At 39.8% G+C, this 26,280-nt stretch overlaps 1 protein-coding gene across 2 annotated transcripts; it reads left to right on the forward strand.

Annotated features, from left to right (window-relative positions):
* The first annotated feature begins 256 nt into the window (after window positions 1–256).
* Window positions 257–20,277, forward strand: OGFRL1 (opioid growth factor receptor like 1). 2 transcript variants are annotated; one of them, XM_050950817.1, is made up of 7 exons: window positions 257–715; window positions 6,476–6,562; window positions 6,960–7,041; window positions 10,975–11,053; window positions 11,150–11,216; window positions 11,349–11,494; window positions 18,610–20,277. In XM_050950817.1, exons 1-7 carry the CDS (start codon window positions 449–451, stop codon window positions 19,373–19,375), a joined length of 1,494 nt encoding a protein of 497 aa, XP_050806774.1. In that variant the 5' UTR covers window positions 257–448; the 3' UTR covers window positions 19,376–20,277. The 2 variants fall into 2 exon arrangements, with proteins under 2 accessions (XP_050806774.1, XP_050806775.1); XM_050950818.1 differs by having other exon boundaries at window positions 6,963–7,041.
* The last annotated feature ends 6,003 nt before the right edge of the window (window positions 20,278–26,280 follow it).

The raw sequence follows: 26,280 nt of genomic DNA on the forward strand, positions 1-26,280 counted from the left end.
GACGGAGCCACCCTCTGTGCCACTAGCACGGCTATGTCTACACCAGCTGGAAATTGCAGCTGCAGTGTAGCCCTACCTCGTGCTAACCGGCTAGTGCAGGCGAGCCCACGAGGGCGCCTGAGCGAGCCCTTGCCCCATGTGTCTCATTCATGCAGGAGCAGGGGGAGGGAAGGGGCGTGCTCGAGCGCTTGCTGTGGAAATCCCGAAGCCTCCAGCTCCTCCCTGTGTGTGTGTCTCTAGGCTGGGGACCGGCTGAGGCGCTGGCAGCCCCAGCTGCCGCTTTTGCCTTGCTCCAGCTCGCCTCCTGCCTGGGCTCCCGCCTGCGGCCTCCCCGCACCGACATGCCCCAGCCGCAGCAGCAGCCCTAGCCCGCCTGCGGCCCCTTCCCCCGGCTCTCCGCGTCCTCCCAGCTCGGCTCGGGGGCTGCCATCGCGCCTCCCCGTCCCCGATGGGCAGCCTGCTGAGCGGGGTCAGCGTCAAGGAGCCCGCCACGGTGGAGGACTGCGACTCCACCTGGGAGACGGACTCCGAGCCCGAGCTGCAGGACCCAGGCGGGGACCAGCGGCAGCAGGAGGCGATCGGCGGGGAAGAGCCAGCCCCGGAGCCGCCCGCCCCGCTCCCTGCCGCAAGCGCCCGGCCCGAGGACACCCGGCAGGAAGGGGAAGAGGTGGAAGGGGGCCGAGAAGCAGCAGCAGCAGCCCCCGGCCCTGAGCAGGTATCCCTGACACCGCCAACTTCTGCAGGCTGGCTAGGAGCCAGGCAGAGACCCCCGTGCCCCGGCAGCCCTGCACTCGGCGGCTGGTGTTTTCTCCCAGCCCCCAGCCAGGGCTCTGGGAGGTCTCTACGGTCATGGGTGTCCCATGGATGCAGCAGGCTTGGGGCGCTGAGGCTTTGCTCCGCTTTCTCGGTACCCGTCCGCACGCTGTGTTGGAGGAGTAAATTGGGCTGGATCTTTGCCTTGCAATAAAGCAGCACGAAAGGAGGGAGGGGGCTGAGTGGCACCCCCGAGCTCGGGGAGGCAGACCCCGCTTGGGGACTTTGCTGCTTTCTGTGTGTGCCGCCTGCTGCTGCTGGGTTGCTTGTTTTCCTCTTGGTGACGTGTGTTCTGTATCAGGCTGAAAAAGGAGGAAGTGTGTTGGGCTGTGGGGATTTTTTTTTTTTTTTTTTGTATTTCCCCTAATGCACAATTTGCTTCACAGCTTATTTCTTCTGGCCTCAAGGGCTGTTTGAGACCAAGACTGTTTTGCTATCCTCTTAGTAATCTAATGCTATGGTTACCAACCATGGGGAATGTGTGGATAGAGCAAAGGACTGGGAAGCCAGGAACTCAGGAGGTCTAATCTTGGCTCTGATATTGACACCTTGGTGTGGCCTATGGCAGGTCTTTTGATTTCACCTCTCTATGAAGACTTAATCTCTCTTGAGAGGGAAAGTTAGTTAATATGTGTAGAGTCCTTCCAGATGAAACATGCTAAGTACAATAATTTAAAGTGTTACTTCTGGTACTTTCTGGCACCTGTGATTGGAGTTTTATGCTCTCTTTTTAATAATGATCCTCAGTGCAAGGTCACATTGCTTTGCTACCTATTTCCCATTCATCTTTAAGTTACTTGCAGTGGTATCTTTGCTGCTCTCTCATGATTGCACCTGTCTGAGGTTTGGGACAGCTCAGGGTCCACAAATTGTGTACAAAAGGATAGAAAGTGATGTACACTGGTTGGTATAACCAAGGTATTGTGATCCTGAATCTACAACAGGCTGAGTGACTTTAGTGGGGTTTGAAAGTGCTCAACCATCCGTAACACAGAGTTCAGCACCTTACCAGACATTGGGATCAGTGTCTGCTAAACTAGTACAGTTGCTGAAAAGGTTGAGAATTGTTAGTTTAGTAGAGTAGCTGTCAGACTCGGCAGTAGTGGCTTATTAAGAGATATAAGACTAGTATATTGATGTGGTCTTGATGTCTCTGAGGCATCCATGTTTGTTTCTACACTGATATTTTATCTATAGTAGGAAACTTTCCCTTACAATTACCACCATTGCTAGCATCTGTAGTGTTCTACGAAGAGTAGCGACAGTGGGAGCCTTTGTGTAGATTATCCCTGCTGGCACCCAATCAATAGGCGGACATGGGGCCAGATCCGGACCGCCAGACGTTTTTGAATGGACCCCCAAAATCTATGTATTTACTACTATTATCATTATTGTTATTTTTTTATTATTTTCTCCAGAATATGAACCTTGACTAGATCTTGCCCAAGAAATTTGGACCTTGCCAAAAAATAATTGACTACGCCTGGGTGCCAGTGTATCAGCAGCTGCCACTATTTTAGTTGCCATAACACGTATACCGATTCTGAGCAGGGCTAGCTGCTAGATGCTATGTATAGCATCATTCCTACCACTGTTACCCCCAGAGTAGCAGAACTGGTGGCAGCAGTGGTGGGAAATTTTGAAGGGAAAAAAAGGCTTATGTAAATAAAGCCTAAAGGCCCAGTTTGACCCTCAATTACTCATGTGCAGCTCCCATTGACATTAATAGGAGGTGCACATGCACCCCATGTAACTGAGGGTGGAACCAGTGCCTAGGAGTCTAAACTGAATATTGTCTCATATTTGAGTGCTGAGATGAACAATTAGAATTAAATGTTGTGTATCATAGATGGCACTAGAAAAACTAACAACATAAGATCAGTCCAAACACAAATATATTGCACAACTTGCAAGTGTCGTCTTATGGTAAGCATTCTTACACTTGGATGTCCAAGACAAGTCAATTTGTTTTTTCAGATTTACTATAGCAGCAGATATTTGTAAGCCATAAAGTGAGATAACTGCCATATATACTCATTCATAAGTTGCATTTTTTTAGTAAAAAAGGGAAGCACCAGAGAAGGAGGTCAGCTTATGACTGGGTATAGAGAGGGAGAGGTGGGACACAGCCCCTTCCCCCCAACAGAGGGGGCAAGGAGAGGCAGCACAGCCAGAAGGGAAGAGGCAGGGCCAGAGTCTCTCCACCTCTGGCCATGCTACTTCCCCCCAGCCTCCGAAGCAGCTGCAGCTCCGGGGCTGGCAGGCTGAAGCTGTGCCGCTCAGCCCCGCCCCCCAGAGCAGGCTGTGGCTACACCGCTGGAGCACGCTACCCAGCCCGCTAGAACATGCTGCAGCTGTGCTGCCTGGTCTGGCCCACCGGAGCGGGCTGCAGCCACACTGCCCAGCCTGCCAGAGCAGCTCCAGCCAGGTCAGAGACATCCTCCCTGACCCTCCCCAGATAAGGTGGAAAGGGATGGGATGGGGAGAGTGTGGGGGCTGGTCACAGGGGTTACTCCCCTGACTCCCAGCTTCTCCCCTAAAAAAATATTCCCCACCAGTTGCTGTCCTGGCCCATGAGGGTAACAGCTGGCACACCGGGACACTTTATTTACTTAGGTTTATCTCCATGGCTGCGGACACTGGAGGTAAACAAACCATCTTGGCCCCCCAGCAGCTTATCCTGATGGCCCGGGAGCCAAAGATTGCTGACCCCTGAATTATAGGGTCGGCTTATGAATGGGTTATAAAATTTTTCAGTTTTTACTTATCCATCTTGAGGACGGTCGGCTTATAAACCAAACGGCTTATGATTGAGTATATACGGTAACCCTTGCAATGTGCTTACAATTTCAGTCAGAAAGCCTGCGCGAAGTCTTTGGTGACATTCACAGTGAAGATTATTTTTTAAACTTTGAAACACCAAAATTAATTTTTTTTCTAAACTGACCCCCTCAGTTGAAGAGGTTGAGGATATGTATAAGTATTGGGTAGTACACAACATAGATTTGTGACTTCTGACTGGACCTGATTTTGAGAGTTTCAAGTACTGAGTTCTACGTTTTAGGAACATAGGATGAAATAAGTCAATGGCAAAACAGTCATTGATTTCAGTGGCGTCCGAACTTCATCAATGAGGTCCAGCTTTTTCTTAGCTGTGTAGAAGTGTTTAATTTTTGAGGTATACGTAAATGAAGTAAGAGCTAGAATTTTAAAATTTACTGTCATTCTGCTTCATGTATCATGGTGGAGCAGCTAATGCCTGGTATTTAATTATCAAAGGGTATTTGCTGTCCAGGTAAGCATGTTTTATCTTTAGTTGGAGTCAGAGCCAGTCTTTCATCAAAGCATCTTGTAAACAATGTATTAATGGCAGGGCGTTTGAGGTACAGTGGATGGAGGATGTGATCTCACAGGAAAACGCCAGGCTCTGTCTGTACTACCACAAATAAAGTGTAAAAGAATGTGTGCTTCCCCCCCCAAAAAAAGGTTTGTGTATTGATTTCTATAAGAGAGTTTTATTTCTGTATCTCAAATAGCAGTATCTCTTATTACAGTATTGTAGAAAACAAAATGGTGTGAAAAATAAAGTGCATAACAGAATTAGCAAGTCTCAATATCTGAATGCTTTTGGTTGGGTTTTTGTAAAATGTATACAGCTTGATCCAGCACCTGCTGAATCCAATGGGAGTCTTTCCATTGACTTCATTGGGCTCTGAATCAGGCTCATAGATTCCAGAACAGTTGGGATCTGCTACAAGCTTTCATAAATGCTTTTTTTTCCCCCTTCCCCCAAGAACAATTTTGCTTTAGGGGTTTAGTGATGCTTTTCACTGGAACGTAAACTTATGTTCTTGTGAGGGAGGAGTAGCTCCCTTTTATGGACACCCAGCCAGTCAGTTAGCTATGAAGTCCCTCTTGGTGGCTGCTTGCTTTACCTGTAAAGGGTTAAAAAGTCCTCCAGGTAAAGAAAAGGGAGTGGGCACCTAACTAAAAGAGCCAATGGGAAGGCTAGAACTTTTTAAAATCTGGGAAAAAAAGCTTTCCCTTTATGTTCTGTGGTTGTTCTCCAGAGAGAAGGGAACAGAGCAAGTCAGGGCTATGACTATGCTTTAAAAAACTTTTTGCCACGTATGGAAATCATCAGATTACACGTAGAACTACCCAAATATGTAAATAGATTAGGAATGTCTAGAAAGACCCAATTAGGTTTATTTCTTTTATTTTCTGTAAGGCTTGTAAACTCCTCTGTTCTAACCCCAGATTGCTTTTGTTTGCATGTAACCCAGGAGTCGGCAACCTTTCAGAAGTGGTGTGCCGAGTCTTTGTTTATTCATTCTAATTTAAGGTTTTGTGTGCCAAAGTAATACATTTTAACATTTTAGAAGGTCTCTTTCTATAAGTCTATAATATATAACTAAACTATTGTTGTGTGTAAACTAAATAAGGTTTTTAAAATGTTTAAGAAGCTTCATTTGAAATTAAATTAAAATGTAGAGCCCCCTCAGACCGGTGGCAAGGACCAGGGCACTGTGAGTGCTACTGAAAATCAGCTTGTGTGCCGGGCCATAGGTTGCCTACCCCTGCTTGTAACCTTTAAGGTGAACCCCCAAAAAAGCTATTTTGGGTGCTTAATTTTTGGAATTGCTCTTTTAAGATCTAACAAAAGCCTAAGTGCCAGATGTATTTTCTTTCTTTTTACCTTTTTTACATTTACATTTTACATTTACCTTTTTTAATTACAGGATTGGATTTTTGGTGCCTTAAGAGGTTTGTGCACATGTTGTTTAATTAGCTGGTGGCAACAGCTGATTTCCTTTGTTTTCTTTCTTAGCTCTTCCCTGGAAGGGAGTTTGTGTGAAAGTGCTTGAGGGTAACCCCCAGGGAGGAATTCCCAAGTGCTCTTTCCTGGGTCCAAAAGGGGTTTGCATTTGGGTGGTGGCAGCATTTACCAAGCCAACATCAGAGAAAAGCTGTAACCTTGTGAGTTTAATACCAGCCTAGAGTGGCCAGTTTTAATTTTTAGAATCCTTGCAGGCCCACCTTCTGCACTCGAAGTGCCAGAGTGGGGAATCAGCCTTGACAGCTCTAAACACGAGTTTACTGAATTATATAAAATAGTTTGACAGTGCTACAAATATTCTTTTTTGCCATTCAACAGTTTTCTTCCACAGGATGCAGTGGTAGCTATAGGTATGCTTTCATGGTAAGATATGACACAGATTTATAATAGTCTGATTTCACTAACATAAAGGTATAGTTATGCTTCACTTTCATGTTCAGCCACTTCTTATTTTGTCATGATAAGCGTTTGCGTTTTAAAATAATTTCTAGATAAGTTTTACATTCAGTAAATAAATCATTGGCCAACCTATTGATCCAAATTCAAGAGATTATAGAATTTATAAAAGCCTCTACCATGTGTACTAGCCCTGCTTTTGTTCATGTGTTAAAGTAGAGTTGTGTTAAAAATATCCTTCCTGTCACATATTTATATTGTTTGATGAAAGCTTAAGTAAATTTATGCAATTTTAGATCTATGTATTCAGAATTGTTGAAGCCCATTCTGCAAAATATTTATTTTAAAATGTCGAACACCATAATAATACAAATCAGTGTTCAGTTTGGCTGTAGGTGGATGTTAACTACTCTTTAAATGTTTCAGATTGATGATGCAACTGAGCTGACAACGAAACCAAAGAGGAGCTTTTATGCTGCAAGAGACTTGTACAAGTATCGACACCAATATCCAGTAAGGGCATTTTGTGATTTAAAAACACTCTTTAAATAAAGAACAATAACCAAGAGAACTCTTTAAAAGAGGCCTTATCTTTCCCTATTAAGTATGAGACAATGAAAAGAGTAGAACTTCTGATATAATATCCAAAAGAAGATGCCCGAGGGAGACAACTGGACCCGATGTGCCATTGTTTCCTCCCACACCTATAAAACTTACAATCTAAGGCCCTGATCATGCAAACTCTTATGCACATGCTTAATTTTAAGCATGTGAGTAGTCCTAGTGACTTAATATTTTTAAAGGCCTACCTTTTTGGTTCTAAAATCTTTTAAAAGAGCTGAATGCCAGCATACTTCCACTGTTGATAGTTTTATTGCAGGCTAATAATGCCTTGTTTGTTTCTTTTCAGCAGAACTTTAAAGATCTCCGGTATCAAAATGACTTGTGCAATCTCCGATTTTATAAGAATAAAATTCCCTTTAAACCTGATGGTGAGTAATCTGACAGTATGTCAAAGATGGCTGACAGATCAAGGAGGATGAGGATAAAGTACTGGTTCTAAACTTTGGTAAGGAAGTGTCCCAAAGAGAGAATAGGAAGGATCTCCCACTCCAGCGTGACTCCATATAATTTTGGGTTGTGTCCATAGGTGGTGCAAGCACCCGCTCTATGGGGCCAACTGGTCAAAAGCATAGTGGGAAAGGAGCTCCCTGCCTCCACCTGCTTACCACAACACTGGCTCTGAGTTAGCCATAGTTTGGTGCTAAAGGCAATAGATTTAGGGTGTGATTTATTTTTTTTTTGCAGAGTCACTCAGAGTAGGCCTTCCTCTGCTCCCCTGGAATTTGGTGGCAGTGCTGCCAATCTCTTAAATCACTGTGAATAACATCATTTTGGCTGGTACTAGAGCCAGCATGGTAATGATCTGAGGCGTTCCTGGTGATTTCTAGCCTTACCCATGGGAAAAACCCCTTTCACTGGCTACCTTCCCCACTTCCCCATGTCCTGTGGAGGAGCATCCAACCAGGGCTGCAGGAGGCAGGCTTAGCTCTCCCCTCAGGAGTCAGAGGTGGTTTTGGGTAGGAGAGTGATGCCATTCTCACACGAGGGGAGTGTGACATACCAGTCACACCCTGGCAATCCAGACCAGTGTGGGTGGCTGTGTCACCCTTGCCTTGGAACATGTGGTGCCTTGCAATGCCTTACTGTTGTAGCTCCCAACTTGGACCTCTTACAAACAGCTTGCCAGCATGCAGGTCGCTCCCAGATGTGTTTCTGTAACTGCAGCCTGTCAGGCACACCCTGGCTCTCATCAGCCTTGCTTAAACCACAGGGTGACACCAACACATTCCCAGTTCCAGATTTCTCTCTAGAAATGTATGTCTTGTACTGCTCAGCCCTCTTCTGTACAGTCCAAATATAATAAGTCTGTTAATCCTTTAAGGGAATACTGTACAACTTGCCACCTTAAATGGAGTTACACAGACACTTCTGATTAGATAAAACAATAAACAAGTTTATTAACGATAAAGAGAGAAATTTTAATTGAGAATAAGCATAGGGAAAACAGTCAGAAATAGTTACAAAAATAAAGATAAAACACTTTCTAATGCTAAACTTAACAAACTATATTAGATTTAAGCAAAATTTCTCACCACATGCTTCCAGGACCTCTCCCCCAGAATCCAACAGCTGCTTCTTTTGTTTTCTCAAATACGAAGAGTGTGATGGACACGGGGAGAGAGGAGAGGAGACTCTTGAGGTGTTTTTCTCCTGTGTATGCTCACATGCAGGTTTCCTTTTGTTTCCTCCCTTCCCCTTTCTTCATGTTGACTCTGTTTATTACTTAAATGCAAATTAAAGCAAACACACACTCTTTGTTCAAGACAGGATTGTTTGACCAGTTCAGTGCTTCATGAGTTTTGAACATGTACTTTTAACATCTAATGCTGCTATACACATTTTACCATGGTATTACTGATCAGCAAGTTGAGTTTTCAGATGTTATCTCACAAGTCATACTTTGTACAAATATTATTACAACAATGTGTAGGGTGTGAATATAGGGGTGCATTCCATCACAGGGAGGAGGTAGTGACCAGAAAGATCCTAGCAGCTCAAGGCTCTGCTCCCTCCTTTGCACTGCCCTTTTGGAAAAATGGATCAGTCTGCTCTCTGCATCCCCTCCAGGCCAGGTCTGGGCAGGGACAGTGGGGATGAAGAGCCTTTCTCCTTCCCAGGACTGGGGGAAAAGGAAGAAGTCCTAGGACAGTGGTTCCCAAACTTTAACAACCTGTGAACCCCTTTCACTAAAATGTCAAGTCTTGCAAACCCCCTACTAAAAATGAACATTTCTCATTTACCTGTTCATAAATTATTATAAAAGCAGTGATCTTGGAAATATAAAATTTGTTTTTATGACATGCTTATTACACGCTATTTATTATTAAGTGTCCCTGGCGTCTGTTTGCCAGAAGCTGGGAACGAACGAAAGGGGATGGATCACTTGATGGTTACCTGTTCTGTTCATTCCCTCTGGGGCACCTGGCACTGGCCATTGTCGGAAGACAGGATACTGAGCTAGATGGACCCTTGGTCTGACCCAGTAGGGCCATTCTTATGTTCTTATTTATCATTACAGTATTTTTATTACATAATGAAAATGGCAACACTCTTCCAAGATCTCACTTTCGTAGCTTGTATCACTTTGAACAAGCTTATCATAAGACAAGGCTCCTATGTTTCATCAAGGAGTATCGGATGTGAAACAGCACGAAAGTATTTAAGTAGCCAACTCAAAGAGTTCCTCCTACACAAGCATTCAGGTCTTGAGCAGTCCAGACAAACAACGCACGTTACAACAAAGTTTAAATTTGTTCATCATAATAATTTTAAAAACAATACTAGCTGCCTATTTAATTTTAAAAAACAGCAAAAAATATTCACCTCCCTTTCCATTTCTTATAAGGAGTCTTGAAGTTTAAATCTCCTCAGCGTGATAGATATGCTTGCTTTGATCCTCTTAGCTCTTGGAAGTCCAGGGGCTCCGGGGTGCTGGCCCGTGCTGCCCGGGGTACCTAGGGACAGGTCTGTCCGCCATTAGGGAATTTTTTCCCGAAACCCCCCTGTAACATTTCATGAACCCCCATGGGTTCTCAAACCCCAGTTTGGGAACCACTGTCCTAGGAGATGGGTGAAGAACCCTTGAAGTTGCCAGAGCAGATAATGGAGGCTGTGGGGAGCAAAACTGATGTAAGCACAGTGTTTGTATTTAATTTGTTGCTGGGCTGGGAAACGGGCAGATTGTGGATTGGGGCAGGCAGACACAGAAATAATGAATTAGAACTTTGGTTTGGGGAGAAACCGGAAGCTTTGCACCATCAGGTAGCCATGTTGAGACCCTGCAGTGGGGCCAAAATCAGCGTGCCCTATAAATTTGGGAGAGTTGGCAACACTGTGACATGAGAGAATCTTTTTTCTTAAATCTCATGTTTGTTTTTTAGTTTTAATTGTGGTTTTTGAACTTTGGGGGTTGGCAATATTTCAGTGATAAAACTGCCATTCATTTCAACCAGAGAAGAGTTAGCACAGAGTGCTTTTTAAAATCTCACTATATAGTTAGAATGCAAGGCTTTGAACAAGGGGTCATCGGTTTGTCCTGTGTTTTGTTCAGCACCTAGCACAAAGGGGTGCTAATATGTGAATGGAGCTCACTTTGAGGTGATGCACGGTATGAATGATTAATAATAATTCATAAATTCCATTTTGGTTTGGTCCCCTACTGTTGGTTTCTGTTTGTGCTTGCCAGTAAGACCCAAATGCATTAATGTGATGAGACTAATACAAGTGGAAATTCTCCTGGAGTGTTGTGTGACTTGAGAAACTCTATTTAAATTCTTGGCAACACTAGTGGCATCAGGAGTTTCAGGCACAATTAATTGAAACAAATTCCCAGATCCTAATGCATCTGGCAACCAGAGAGATTCTTGAATCAATATCTTCCTTGTAGTATTCATGACATATGCTACTAGACTAGGATCTCATATATGCAGAGTTGCGTTAATGTAGTGACTACAGATTTCACTCTGAATATCATCAGAATAAATAGCTTGTTTTAGATGTGATAAGAAACCTACTCCATTGAGTAAACAATGGTCAATATACTTTACACAGGTTATAGTGCCATATCGTCAGCTGGTATAAATCTGCATCTATTGAAATCAATGGAGCTATGCCAATTTACGCGTGCTGAATAGCTGGTCTATATTAATTAACATCTGTGTATGGACAATGCTAATTATGCTCCTCTTTAATTTAATGGCATGTCTTTAGCACAAAGCACAATATAAGCCTAAAACATTTGTAATATATTTGAAATATATTTTTGATTGCTACCTAATAATTTCCTGAATTTGTTTATACAGGAGTTTACATTGAAGAAGTCCTGAATAAATGGAAGGGAGACTATGAAAAATTGGAACATAATCACACTTATATACAGTGGTTGGTTACTTATTAGCTATTTTTATTTTAAAGCATTGATTTGATTAAAAGTGTTATTTTGTTCACCATAAACTGAAACAATTTTTTTTTAAACAGGCTTTTTCCACTTAGAGAACAAGGTTTGAATTTCTATGCTAAAGAATTAACTACATATGAAATAGAGGTAATGTAAATTGAGTTTACTGTCAGATTAATATTGAAGTATGACTGTTATTGTATCAGGTTGTTGTGTACAATGCAAAAGTATTTGTTTTAGAGCCATTTAGGATTTTAGATGAATTTCTTATTTTATTAGGAATTCAAGAAAACAAAAGAAGCAATTAGAAGATTCCTGTTGGCTTATAAAATGATGTTGGAGTTTTTTGGAATAAAACTAATTGATAAAACAGGAAATGTAGCTCGAGCTGCTAATTGGCAAGAAAGATTTCAACATTTGAATGAGTAAGTAATGGCATTCATTAGATGCTATGTAATTGCCTTAGAATTTTTATCCTTTGTTTTCTAGAGAAAAGCAGGACATATTTTCAAAAGAATGCCAGGAAAGTGGGAGAGACAAAAAGCAGGAATCAATGATTGTTTGTGTCTGTATGTATGTATCTCTTCCACACATTCTTATGACTCTGCTCCTTACGTACTGTCAATCTAACCAACAGCCATGAATTCACTGACTGTAGTACTTTCAAGGCAGAGGTGAAAGTAAACCAGTACACCATGCTGGACTGGCTTCCCCAGGCTGTTGATTTTAAAGGGCCCGGGGCTCCCTGCAGCAGGGATTATCTGGGAGATAAGTCTGAGATGAATTTGGCCAACATTTATCTCTCAATTTTGTTTTTTTAAGTTTGATACTACTTTTCTAATACCACTGAGCTTGAAGTGTGTTTTCTTGCAATATTTTCTCCTGACATTATGGGTGCACACTACTTTCTTAGGTTAGGGTTGCTTATGAATAAATCTGGTCAAATAATTACCTTTTTTGAAAAAATCATCAAGTACTTTATTTATCCAGTAACTATCTGAGTCATCTCATTGACCTTAGTAGACTTTGCAGCAGGCCCTAAATAAGTCAGGGACTGCACAAGAGCCAAGGTCTCAGTCACTGCTTATTTTACAAGATCAATTCAGGTGTTCCAGTGCTAGCTAGCAAAACAGTTTTAAGTCAGTGTATTGCTAAAATAAACAAATAGGAGTGATCAGGTTCCATACTTACGGCTCTTCATTCAGGAGTCTCCCAGCATTTTACAAACATTAGTTCTCACTCCCAACTGTCCTATGAGGAAGGTACTATTAAGTAGTAGTATCTGCATTTTACAGATGGCGAAAACAAAACACAGAAAGATTAAATGACGTGTCCCAAGGTGACACAATGGCAAACCAGTGTCAAAGTTAGAATCAGGACTCACAATTTGTCAGACCACTCTGTTTTATTAGCACAGCGCTCTGCCAATAACATTCAGAATATGTGAGCGGCCATGCAAGGCCAAAACAGTCTTATTTATACAGATAAAAAAGCGGGAATCAGACAAAGGAACAAAGAAAGCAAAACTGTAAAATTTACCTGGGGCACAGCATGCATATCCTACTTCCTTACTAACTCTTTATGGATCTGAGGCTAATACTTCACCAATTGCCCTTAAATGGTGCAATTGTTCTATGTGAATGTCTGTATTCCTGACACCTGGATTGCAGCATTCCAACAGTTTTTTTTAAAGGTACAGACAGCATTTCTTTAATCCTTTCTATTTTCACAATATAATTCATTCTACTTTCACAATCCCTCCTTTTGGTCAAGCGCACGCCATGACCAACAATTACTGGGTTCCACAAATTAACCGTTTCTTATCTTTTTGTTCATCAGTGATATTCAAAATCATTATATTAGCACTCTGTTTTGGGGCAGCCATCTGGGTGACACAATTCTGGATACAACAGATTAACTGAAAGCATACAAAAATCACTAAGATTTCAAACAGGATAGTTAGGGCTCCCTGAAACAACCAGTTTCCTATGCCAGAGAAATTGAACAGGTTACTTAGCCACTTCCATAAAGAACTCAGCTCTTCATGAGGAAGATATGCGATTTGTTCTAAGTGGCTGTAGCGATCTATTACCTTATTGGTATTGTATAAACATACAACATTGTTTTCCAGTGAGAGCACAGGTCCCTCCTTTGGCCGTGAGCACTATGTCCAATGCCTGACGGTTTTGGAGGGCCACCTGTCCGATCGCCTCTGTTTCCTTGGCCAGGGCTCTTAAACTTTCTCTGGTTTTATTTGCCATTATTTAACTACTTAGGAGCCTTTTTGCCTGGTGTATTGCTCCCCCAAGTGGGTTAAAGGAACTGCCAATAGCCTTTTCCCAGGTGTCATTACTGTTCCATATTGTGTTAAACAGACAAGGTCCTCCAGTGAGGTCTGGGGAATTGAGTGGGATAGCCAGGACAGGAACACCAGTTTGAGAGTGGGCTGGGATGTGGCTGCAGACCCAGCATTTAGAAATAATAAGGATCTGAGCTATCCACACTTGCTGCTGGATAAAAGAATTGTCATTGTGTGCACCCCAGACCTTAAGATACCAGCAGCCGAGGAACAGGCGCTACCAGAGCTGCATGTTGGAGGCAAGGCCCTTCTGGTTCTGACAACCTCAACTGAGGGAACTGCACTCACAGTTTTATGTCCACCAGGCAGCAGGAGCTTGGCTTACTACTGCTTCTTCTTGGGCCTTGCTTTATGTAGTCATCTGCTTCTGGCAACCCTTACGAGAGCGTAGATTGTAAGGTATTGCAGGCTGTTCCTCTACGTCTTCTTCTGGAGTCAAAAAAATTGACTCTGCGTGGTCCTGAGGTGGTGATTGGTTCACTGGGGTCTGTGCATTTTTACACTGCGAAGCATGTATCCACTCTGAGATGCCAGACAGTTTAACAGCCGTCCCTTGACTCTGTTCCTTGACTCTGGCTGTAACAATGGCCTTCACACCTTATCTTTTCCTGATGCATACATTTCTCATTCACACAAATAGATTTGAGAATACAAACAGTAGTATTTTATATAGAACAAAAAAAGCATTGCAAATTAAACCTTGCTAAGTTTTACAATTGATAACTAAGACAATTGACATTGAGACCCAGGCCTTTAATGTTTTTTTAATTTACTTAACACAGACACAATAGAGAATCCTGTCTCTTACTACCTAAATCTTAAAACAAAGAGTTAGAGAGGGCCCAATTTGTAATGCATATGGGAAAACAGAATCCTATAGTCCCAGGGGGTCATTTCTTTCTGCTATTTAAAAATAGTGACTAGCAGGATGAAATCAAATTATACTTTAATTCTTATGGGATATTATAAAATCCTGCTCCTACATATCCCCCTTTTGACACTAAGATTATTAATCGCCAGTGTCACTTTTTATTTAGTTCACGTAATAGAAAATACTGGGAGGTGATTTGGGCCTGTGGCTTTAGCTTTACATACATTTGTTTTATTCACCAGCACATTTTAAACATTTTAATTAAACACATACAATGTAAAACCAAAAACAATTAGGGTAGTAATATTAGTATGCCAGTAGTTGTGGGAGACCATCCAGAAAATGTTATACCAATGGTAAGCTGTTATGCTTTTATGCAGTGGCAATTTTTAACATGTCCCCATTTGCGTGTATAATATGAACAGTTCAGTTTTTCACATTTTTGTTTTTATTTTTTTTTTAGGAGCCATGTTACCTTTTTACCTTTTAACAGATGATTGGTAACTGTTTGCCATTTAATGCCAAGGTTGATAGAGAATTTAGCTAAATCAGTGCTTACAGTAAGCGGAGACTTTTTTGTTGTTGTTGTTGTGGCAAATAGTAAATGTGATTATTGGTAAACACAGTACTTACATTACATTTACATTTGTCTTCTGGTGGGTTGCTAGCACTTTTTAAACACTTTTCCCCAAGAATTAACACATACACATAGTTCATTATACAGTACTTTGGATTATCTGAAAGACAAAAAGAACAGTTTTCTACCCCTTTTGGGGTGGCATTGATTATTGCTTAAAGATTTCATTTTTTTACAAATACCCTTCCTGACTGCAGGCAAAACAGAGGAATTACCCCCATATTTTCCTGTGTGTTTTTTTTTTTTTTTTTTTTTTTTTAAGGCAGGCCAGGTTTTAATGGCTTTTACATTTTAAGGGTTATGCAAAAATTATTTCACTGTTTAGTTATTAAATTCATGAGGTGGTGTACCTCAAGTTTTGCCTCTTATATAGCAGACCAAGTTTGTAATGTTTTCCCTGCTGTGTTAAGCTTTAAGTTTATTCACAGGTAATAGCTGAGAAGCATCATTACCATATTACTTTAAAGGATTTTTTCAAAAATCATACACACTACAAGTTGTTACAGGGGTACTTACTAACATTAAAGTTATTTTAATGTTTAATATTAACAGTAACATTAGCATTAAATTAATTAAAGGTATCTTGTTATACCATGCCTTTTATGTAGGCAGTTTGTTTGCTGACCAGGTATGTTTTTTACTTGCAGCTTCATTTGTGCTGGCAGTTTTTACCTTTCTTTATCAGTTAGGTAATTTGCATCAACACAGGCTAGGCTTTTGGATTTAAAGCCATCAGCAGAGCTCAGAGACTCTGTTTTAACACACAGGGATCTGAAAAAGAAAACACAGCCTATTGCGGCTCTTTTTGGAGCCCTAATAGGATTTTAATTCAGCAGCATGTTTCATTTGCATTTTTTTTTTTTTTTACATCCCTTTTTACAATATACGCTGCACATGTTCTACGGAAAATGCACATTTTTTCTATACTATAACTTTTTAAAAACATTAGCCATATTAATTTTTACATAAGGTATAACTTTGTTTTGTTTTTACAGAGTTTTCATGTACTTTTATTAAAGTGACAGTCTGATTACACATAGTCATTTTAAGGCTCAGTGTTTTTAACATTGCTTCTTTTTGTTTTGTGCACCTTACCTCTGCTGTTGCTTCAGAGGGTCACTGTTAACTTATTCTGTCATTACAGCTCTTATCTGCTATTGTTACAAAAAAAACAAACCAAACAAACAAAAAGACTCCAGAATCTCTACCTATTCTCCTGATTCTGACTGCCCTATTGCAGCCATGACTTGCTCTTTATTTAAAAACATTTTAATTTTTGTAAAGAATCAAGTTACCCTTTAAGGGTTAAATGCTAAATCCCAAAGCCAAACAACACTAATTACCTGTGTCTTGCAAAAAGGTCTGTCAGTTTTGCAACTTTGAATCAAAGACTCAAATGAATTTTTAGTGGCATTAAAAACAAAAACAAAATCAATTTATCTTACACCTACAAAACAGTAGTTTTACAAACCAGATGTGTTGGTTTAGATTCTTAGAACTTTACATACACAGACAAATAGATACATACACATTTTCTTTTCCTTAACATTTTTTTTTTACACTGCTTTGTTTTTGCATAGCTGTATATATATAAGGATTATTTACAGGCACTCTTCTGGAAAAGGGCCCATTTCTCCTTCAGAATGTCTGCAAAGAAACCAAGAATTCTCTCTCTTTAACATGGTCCTTTTTAACATTTTCCACAAAGTTTAACTGCTTAATTCTCTCCAGCCTCTATAGTTAACTTTTTACTCTCTTTTTTTAAATCACTTGTTTATGTTCCAAAATGACACCTTTATCACCTTAGATTTTACCCTTTTAAGTATTGTTCCAGGGGTTCATGCCTGCACTTACTACTTTTTTTTACTCCTGACACTATTCCCTTAGGGCTTTTAACCTGTTTCTTTTCTGTTGCTTGCCTGCTTGTCTGGGCCCGATCCTGCTTTTTTCAATGAACCGTTTGTGAATGATATTGTGGTCATTTCACAATTTTGAAAGAAATGTTCAAGGAAAGGGACCAGGAAGGGTGGGGGCTAGTTGAGGAGCTCCCCCCGCCCCGAGCCTTGCTGAATTGGTAGTGGGACACTATAAAGAATCAGTTTCTGAGGCAGACAACAAAGGGGAACAGAACAAGGGACTTTTTGTCCTTTTTACAATGAGATGGGAGTATGAAGGGGTTTGGATCGATCTGGGGTTTGGAGAACGGGGTAAAGGGGAGCGCTCGGTCTAGTGGTGGGAGAGGAGGCTTTTAATAAAGCTTTTAACTTATTATTTGAATAAGTGAGAGAGGCCAGTTTTGATTTTGTCCACCTATGATTTGCCTCTTCTCACCACTGCATGAAACAATTAACCTCTCCTTTAGCCAATTTAGTTTTAGGTTGGCCGAGTTTGTCCTTTAAGACGTCCACTCAGTCTTTGTTCCAAGATTTTAACAGTGGCCACTGAGTTTTGGGATCCCCCTGAGTTAGCCTAGACCATTTTCCCAGAAATTTACAGGAGTCTTGACCCTTTTTACAGGAGTCTGGACCCATCCTAAATACATAAAATGAGCCGGCGTTCATTTAGGGAACTGTCCCGACTTAGACGTCTGGTTACCAGTACAGGAGGACTTTCCCCACACCAATCACACAAGAAGGAAATTTAGGTTCGTCAGAGCGATGCCTGCTGCAACACATAAAAGGAGCCCACAGGCTACTGCCTCAATTGCCCTTGCTTTCACACTAAGGGTTTTACCCAAGGTGTGGTGCGGCTGCAATTGTGCAGATTTTACTCACTCAGACCGCGGGGACAGGAACCCCTTGGTCGGCCGATCCCCAGACAGAGACGGCACCCAGACTCAAACACTCCACAAGAGGACAGATAGACACAGAGACAGGACAGTCCTCAGTCCGGACAAAACACAGAAATAATTACCTGACCAGATTCCTGATGTCAGATCCCGGGATCCCTACCAGAACAGAGTGGGAACCAACAGGTTCGATGGCGTAGACCTCACTGTGGCTGTGCGCCTTTCCGCTCTAGTGGGGGACCGCTTGGGCCAAATGCCCAGGTGCCGGCTGCCACGGTCATCCCACAAAAACAGTCAGGAATCACACAGCCCCAGTGAAGACGTTTGCCATCTCGGTGGAACCTCCAAATTGTCAAAGTTAGAATCAGGACTCACAATTTGTCAGACCACTCTGTTTTATTAGCACAGCGCTCTGCCAATAACATTCAGAATATGTGAGCGGCCATGCAAGGCCAAAACAGTCTTATTTATACAGATAAAAAAGCGGGAATCAGACAAAGGAACAAAGAAAGCAAAACTGTAAAATTTACCTGGGGCACAGCATGCATATCCTACTTCCTTACTAACTCTTTATGGATCTGAGGCTAATACTTCACCAATTGCCCTTAAATGGTGCAATTGTTCTATGTGAATGTCTGTATTCCTGACACCTGGATTGCAGCATTCCAACAGTTTTTTTTAAAGGTACAGACAGCGTTTCTTTAATCCTTTCTATTTTCACAATATAATTCATTCTACTTTCACACCAGATAATGGAACCCAAGACTTCTGGCTCTAGTCTTATAACCACTAGACTATACTCTATCTCTCACTTGAGCAGAATTTATTTTAAGCATTTCTTGTCCCTGTTAGTTTTATATAAGTTCAGTGAATCTTTTCTTGCAGGTCCCAACACAACTACTTAAGAATCACTCGCATTCTGAAAAGTCTTGGTGAGCTTGGATATGAGAGTTTCAAATCTCCGCTTGTAAAATTTATTCTCCATGAAGCTCTTGTGGAAGACACAATTCCCAACATTAAGCAAAGTGCTTTGGAATATTTTGTATATACCATTAGAGACCGAAGAGAAAGGAGACAGCTCCTGCGATTTGCTCAACAACGTTACACACCTTCAGAGCATTTCATCTGGGGACCACCAAGAAAACAGAAGTTGGAGGGAAACAAAACAGGTAAAAAGCCAACATCCCCAGTTTCTTCTCACAATAGTTATATTTCTAAACATAAGAAATGGAGAGATTCCAAGAATACATCCATAACTAGCAGCTCCAGTAGCAAAACAGCTGAAGAAAAAAAGGTAGAACTCACAAGAAATGGAGAAAAAAACAACCAGTGTGGAACAGAAACCAACTGTGAAGCTGCTAAGCAGAGCAACAGTGAAAAGAACAGTGATACTGAAAGTCAAAATTCCAAATCAGAGGAAGCTCTCAGTTTGTCTGACAAAAAGGAGAACGTTTCTCATTCCAAAAAGGATAAGGGAAAAGATGGGGAAAATCTGAGCCAAGATTGTGGAAATCCAACAGTTACAGACACAGAGCCATGTGACAGTGAGAACTGTTCAAATAATGTGTCAGCAGATGTGCAAGACAGCCTAGGTCAGGATAAACCTCCAGTGGAATCCACCATAAAGAACAAAGATGAGATAAAATCATGAGTCCAAATTTAAAACTAGATATGTTTCATTCTGAATGAAACATATAATACATTGTTCTTTCATTTTGGATGATATTCACATCTAGTGTAATGTAAGGAAGATCATGGGACCAGGCTGGATATGAAAGCATCAGATTAAACTTTTCAGGGGTTGATTTTTTTTTTTTTTTATTTTAACTCAGTTTAAAGGGCACAATCCAAAATGGTTTAAAAATGTGTACATGGTAATTTGAAACAACTATATAGGATTAAATTCTGTACATTCCCTTTTTCAGCTAGATTGCTGTCTAGGTAGAAAGGAATGCAATTAATTTCTGATATCAGTTTGTTCATCTATTATTTAAAAAATTAGAATATTAGAATGTTGGTGTTTTAAGATTTACAGGAAAAGACTGCAACATCGATTGCCTTTTTCAGTATTCTGCAAATTACTTTTAAGGGCCCAGGCCTGCCAGTGTTTGAGGTCAGTGGAAGTACCGCATGATATCCAAGGGCAAAATTAGGTACAAAGGCTTTAATCTTAAATGAGCAACTTTGGCTGAGACTTTCTGAACTGGATATCAAAATGTTCTATTTTGTGAAGTATCATTCTAAATTAAGTAGAAGTATAACTCATGATTAAACTGTACAAAATCTTAATATGTACAGTCCTTGTCACAGTTGCAGGGTGAGCTGTGCTTTAGATCTCTTTCAGTCTCTCTCCGTGTGTCCCTCTAGTGACAGGTTTTGCTTCTCCCATCTATTGTATAAAAAAGAAAAGAAATCTTGTTCTGAATTTTCAGTTGATGGGCTCAGGATTGTGGGAATGTGAATCTAAAAAGCTTATAGTTGCAGAAATATGTTCTGTTGTTGTGACACTACTTGCACATGCAATAATGACCATCCATCCATATTTAGACACTTTTAAAATAAAAATGGCCTGATTTTGACAGAAATGCTGAGAACCTGAGAAATATCTCTGAAAAGACAGTCAGAAATTTAGGTGCTTAAATACAGATTTAACTGCCTTATTATAAGCACCTAAGATTGAGTATTTTGGTCAGGTTTCATAAAGATGAAATGCAATGAGATATTAATTTCCCGCAAAGTGTCATGCTACAGAAAAGCTAATGTCTTTATGCCTAATAGCACTCCTTTTTTGTTTTGTAACTTCACCAATAAAACAATTCCTACATGGGCACTTCAACATTTAACTAATAAATGCCATTATATGTAAAATATTATGGTATGTCATAATTTTCCTGAAGGAAGGTAATAAAAGTAAATATTACAATCGTGGTGTACATAATACGCCTTAAGCAGAGGAAAACTCCTTGTTTCAATTTTTGTAAAAATTCCAATTCTTTCATGCTGTGACAGTAGACCACTATTTGTAAGGATGTTTTTGCCTCAAAGAAGCATTTTAATATCTAGCTTTAGTCTATGGATATGCTATGGAAGAACATCAAAATTTGTCCCCAAAGTTTGGAAGTGGTTAAAGAATAATTCAGCTCAATCTAACTTGCATCAATCTAACTATGTAGTGTAGACCAGGGTGTAAATATGCTGTGTGTTAAGTTGCCATGTGGATCCTGCTGCCATTCACTAAAAGTTCCATAGTGCACTTTACTTCTGCTGTTTCAAATATGTGCTTTCCATTCACACTACGGCTTGCCATGCATTAAGTCTTTGTGTGCATAAACCCATAGTCTGTAAAAGCACCTGCCAGAACTTGCATACATGATTTTTAACACTTGGATTTGGTTGGTTTGCAGGATTAAAGCGCAATTCATGTTGAAATTATTGAAAATGATTGTGTATTCGTAAATGTAAGTAGTTAGTTATTCACCAGTTATTTCAAAATCCAAACCAACCATAAAATTTATCCAAAAAAATGAGGAGTCCTTGTGGCACCTTAGAGACTAACAAATTCATTTGGGCACAAGGACTCCTCGGGTTTTTTGGCTGATACAGACTAACACGGCTACCACTGAAACCTGTCACCATAAAATTTACAGGTTATTGAACTTGTTTAGTCTTAAATGTTTGGGACTTTTTTGTGTGCTTAGTACAGTGCTTAGTACTTGCTTCTGCCGAGTATTAAGTGGAGTTTGATCGGCTCATGTGTAGATTAAAGCGTCTTTCTCATTTAGGGGTTTATTTTCTATTAAATAGATATGTTTAACTCTTAATAATGTAACTAGGAATTATATGTATACATAAGTGGGAATTTGATTTATACCATAGTATTTTATTCTAATATCATATGAAGGGGCATACCAGTATGTAACTTGACTAACTTTCTATTGGGTACACATGCGCAAGTGTAGTAGTTTATTTTACAAGTTCTGCAGGTATGCTTCTCTTTGTATCTGAAATTGGAATTACAGCTCACCTCCCCACTACCCTGAGCCTAATCCTGCCTCAATACGTGGAAACCCTTTGACACAGAATATATGAAATCTACTACCCAGTAAACAAGAAATGCAGCAATAAATGTGCACATGTCTAGGAGCAGAACAGTGTGGATATTTCTGGTAATTAACAAACTTATCCTCAAGGTTGCTGAGTACTCGCAACTCCCCACTGAAGCCGCTGAGAGTTAAGCTTGCTCGGTTCCTCTCAGGATCAGACTCTTAAGGTTCCAAGGATCCTATGTACTAGGTGTTTGTATGATATTAATTTATATTTCATGTTACCTAGATATAATCCTGCTTGAATTATTATTCTAGGGTAATTCTAATAATGTACAGTTGCATATACCTGTACCATAAACAGAAGGTTTACATCTGCAGTATAGTTTTGATGGATGATCCAATAAGATAAGTCAAATGAGTTATAATAGATTTAAATGGAAAATGAGTCTTGTTTCTTATAAAATAAAGTTTATTTATATCTGCTTAACTAAATTATTTTGTGAACCTTTTTTTCTATTGAGACTGAGGGTTATGCTGGTAGTGATCTATGCAGTGGAGTTTGGGGCATTTTTTTTTTAAACTGCACATAAATTTACATTATAGCATGCATACATTTATAAATGTGGCTAGAGAAAATGCTGGTTTGCCTCTAAAAGACTGATCACATGGTTACAGCCTTGTTTTGTGTGTGTGCAACATACTAACTTTAATTTGGGGGGGGAATGAAAGCAGAAAAAATTTGCTTTTTTAATGAGTATTAGCTAAATCCATTTTACACTAATTTTTAAAAATTCAGTAGCATCTCTTATTCAAAACTTCATAAAACTTAACAATATTGCCATTTAGAAGCTGCAAAAATCCTTTATTCTCCTTACAAAGGAAAGGATGGAATTTTTTTCCACTGGAAAATGAATAATAAATTATAGTAAGATTAAATGGACTAGGCTTTTTTCTGTTCAAGTGAAAAACACAACTTTCTTGTGCACATTTGTCAGAAGTATGAAAAATATAATTTTGAATTTCATTGACAACTGCTAAGTTTATCTGGTTTATATTAGGAAAGCAGCAATCTACCAGTAGCTTTCCCCATTAAATAAATGGAAAGCAATTTGTGGATTATACACTTTGATCTATGATATCATTTACTAACTCAGAACCTGCCCCTGTACTCTAACAAATACATTAAAAGAATATCCTGGGTAAAGTGAATGTTTGTCACCTTAATTCTAGTGTACAGCAACCTTGATAAATTGTAATGAAAACTTACCCGTCCAGGAAAATGTATTCATTTGTCCTTATCATGATGATGACAGTAGGGATATTTTACTTGACAGCCAAGAAAGGATGACTTGCCTCTGGTGAGTAAATAATTACAGAACTGTTTCAAAATACAATGTTTAATGAGTGAAGTATTAAAAATAAAATTCCATCTTCAGAACAAAATTAATAATTTTATTTGTCTAATGGTGTAAAAGTAATTACTCAAAGGCAAAGCCTAATCCTAGCACAAAACCCAATGAGGTAAGATTTATGTTTGGAGAGAATAGTAGTGGTGGTACTATGGCACTGTTTAAACCAACGTCAGATCTCTCTTAGGTCAAAAATTAGGGATAGGAAGTGGGTGTAGAGTTGTAACAATGCAGAAGGCAAAGATACAAGCCTGAGCATGTGACAAGCATCGTCCCCAATTTAGGTAATAGTGGTTGCTGTCCTAGTACATATCTCCCGTTGCTAATGCAGCTGCACAGAAGTAACTAGTTTACCCAGTCTGCCTGCTGAATGCTGGATGTTGAGGGTCAAGAATGGTCTGACAAGGCCCATTAATAGCCACCTCACTCTGCCCCATACTAACATCCTCTTCTTATATATCATGGTACAATTGGAGAAGAGCAGTTGGGTCAGGACACTGTGCACTGGAGAGGATTTTGTGCAGGATGCAGATTGGCAAGTTCACTGTACCTCTTTGTGAACCTAATAAGATACTCAAAACCCCTTTTCTCCCCCTGTTGAACCATGAAAACCAGTGCCCTATCTGCCCATTAGTTTATGATAATGTATCACTACTTTGTGATGGATTTGCTGCAAAATGAGGCTGGCTTAGCTACTAACATCTAACTATATGCAACATTGCAGTGTAATTTAGACCTCTCTCTCTGTGATCAGTCTCTCTTGGGCACCACATTATCCTACAAACTATTTTTTCTCACGTGTTACTTGTACAGCTCAAATCCTGAGTATCAAAGAACATGGGAAAGATACAAATATACTCTTTTAAAAAAAACTGCTTTATCCCTGATACGTCTGATGAAAATAAATTCTAATCTGATGCAGTCTGAAAAATGTAGTTCAAAATCATATGGAAATCAATTAAATTGAGATCCCTGTGGTTTAACATTTATAATCGCTTCCATATTTGTTTTAGAAAGCATAAAGGTGTTTGCTGTAAATGGCTGAATAGAAGAGTGGGCAAATAGTTTTATTTCCTAGGGAACTCAGCACTTTTTATTCTAACATGCTTATAAATTTGGAAGCATACCCATTAACTAGACTATACTGAATGTGTTTACTACTGTAGTTAATGATGTGAAATTTACTGTCTTCATAGTAAATAAGGTTTTAGCACTTTTTTTTGGAGGGACCTGCTCAGGGCATGTTTACTAGTCATTAATTATTCCTTTCCTGTGACTTAACTAACTTCCTAGTTCTTTGCTCTTTCTGAAGTTTAAGTTCAGTGACAGATGGTTGGATGTACTTATGCACTGGTAAAATTTGGACTTATTGTATGTGTGGTTATTAAAATGTATTTCAGGAAAAAGTGCAGTAATTGTAAAAAATAAATAAATAAATAATTTTTTTTACTTGTAACATGAAACGGCAACATGTTATTTTTAATGTATGGGCCTGCTTTGTACTCTGTATTCCTTTGCAGTATTAAATTACAGAATGCTGTGCATGTTTGTTAGTACCAATACCATATGTATGTGGTAGAAGTGGTAACCAGTTTCTGGATTTGTAAGGTACTATAAAAATATATTTTATAATTCTGTAATGGTATGGCAATGTTTTATGCCAAAAATGTATAAACAAAAAAAAGCAATAGTTTTTGTTGCTTATTGCAGTATTTTAAATTGTTTGTAAAATTATATACTTGGAGTTCCTTCCTTTCAGGTAAATATATTTTTAATAACTGCGGCCGAAACCTATAATAATAAAGCATCTCACTTTAGCAGCATTATTTTGGCAATGTGTTGGAATGTTATGTAGATCTGACTGTTTATTCAAGTGCTTCAGTATGTATAATCTCCTGTATTTAATGTGTGTCTATATAAGCACTTTTCAATGATGCAGTTCTGCTCCTTTTGTTGTCAGTGGCAAAAAAAACCATTGGTAGGAGAACAGGTTTAAGCCCAGAGTGTTTCTTTTTCTAAAAGTCTTAATATTTTTATTAAAGAAATGTACTCTGAAAACACTCCTTTCTGGAAGCATTTTAAGAATTGCAGTTTAATAACATCGCAAGGCAATCCCTTGTGTACAGAACCCCATTGAAGTCACTGAGGTTCTGCACGGGGCCTGTGGGTCTGCTGCCACAGATCCAGTTGCAGGATTGGGGGTATATGTAAGGCATGTCTACACTGCTGCTAGAAGCGAGCCTTCCTGCCCAGGTAGAGAGACTTGCACTAGTTCTACTGTAGCTAGTTCACTAAAAATAGCAGCATGGACACTGTAGCATTGCCAGCAGCTTAGGCTAGCCACCCAAGTCCAAACCCGCCCAATCCCCTGGCTCCAACCTCCGGTGGCTACTCTGAGCTGACATCTATTCTGCAACATCCATACTGTTATTTTTAGTGTCATAGTGGGAGTGGCACTAGAACGGATCTATCTACCCAGGCTGCTTCCAGCTGCAGTATATTATTGAAGGCATTACATTTTCAAACCTGTGTACAATATTGACCACTTAAAGAGCTAATGCTGTGAGGTATTGGGCACCACCAAATGTCATTGACTATAACACCCTCTAGATACTGATCCTATAGTAGTAACCAGTGATGTTTCCAAAACTCTTAATAGGAGAATATTGTATCTTCTATTCAGCTTCAGTTTGAGCTAGAATTCAGTTTAGAGAGAATTGGCCAACTTCTGCTCAGTTCCTCAATTTATATTGCATTGATATTTTGTACAGCAATGTCATGAATTTACATAGATGGATTTACATGGATTTATCAGAGCATAATTTTGGTCAATTTGTTGAGTAGTTTAAAATTAGTTCAAAGTTCTTTCTTCTCAGATGTTTATTTCCAAACAGTGAAGAGAGTATTTGCCAGATGGAAAAATTGATGGGGAAAGAATACTTCACACACAGCCCATATCTCTAACGATGCTTGAAATTAACATGGTTTTTTTAATTTACTTCCTTGTTGGCATATCATCCCGGGGTAGGATTGAGCTAGTGCTCAGTAATACATTCTATAGGCAGTGTGGTGGCCCCATCAGTTCTTTGTAAAGAATTAAG

Source organism: Gopherus flavomarginatus, chromosome 4, assembly GCF_025201925.1.
Source record: "Gopherus flavomarginatus isolate rGopFla2 chromosome 4, rGopFla2.mat.asm, whole genome shotgun sequence".
Classification (NCBI taxonomy): Eukaryota; Metazoa; Chordata; order Testudines; family Testudinidae; genus Gopherus; species Gopherus flavomarginatus.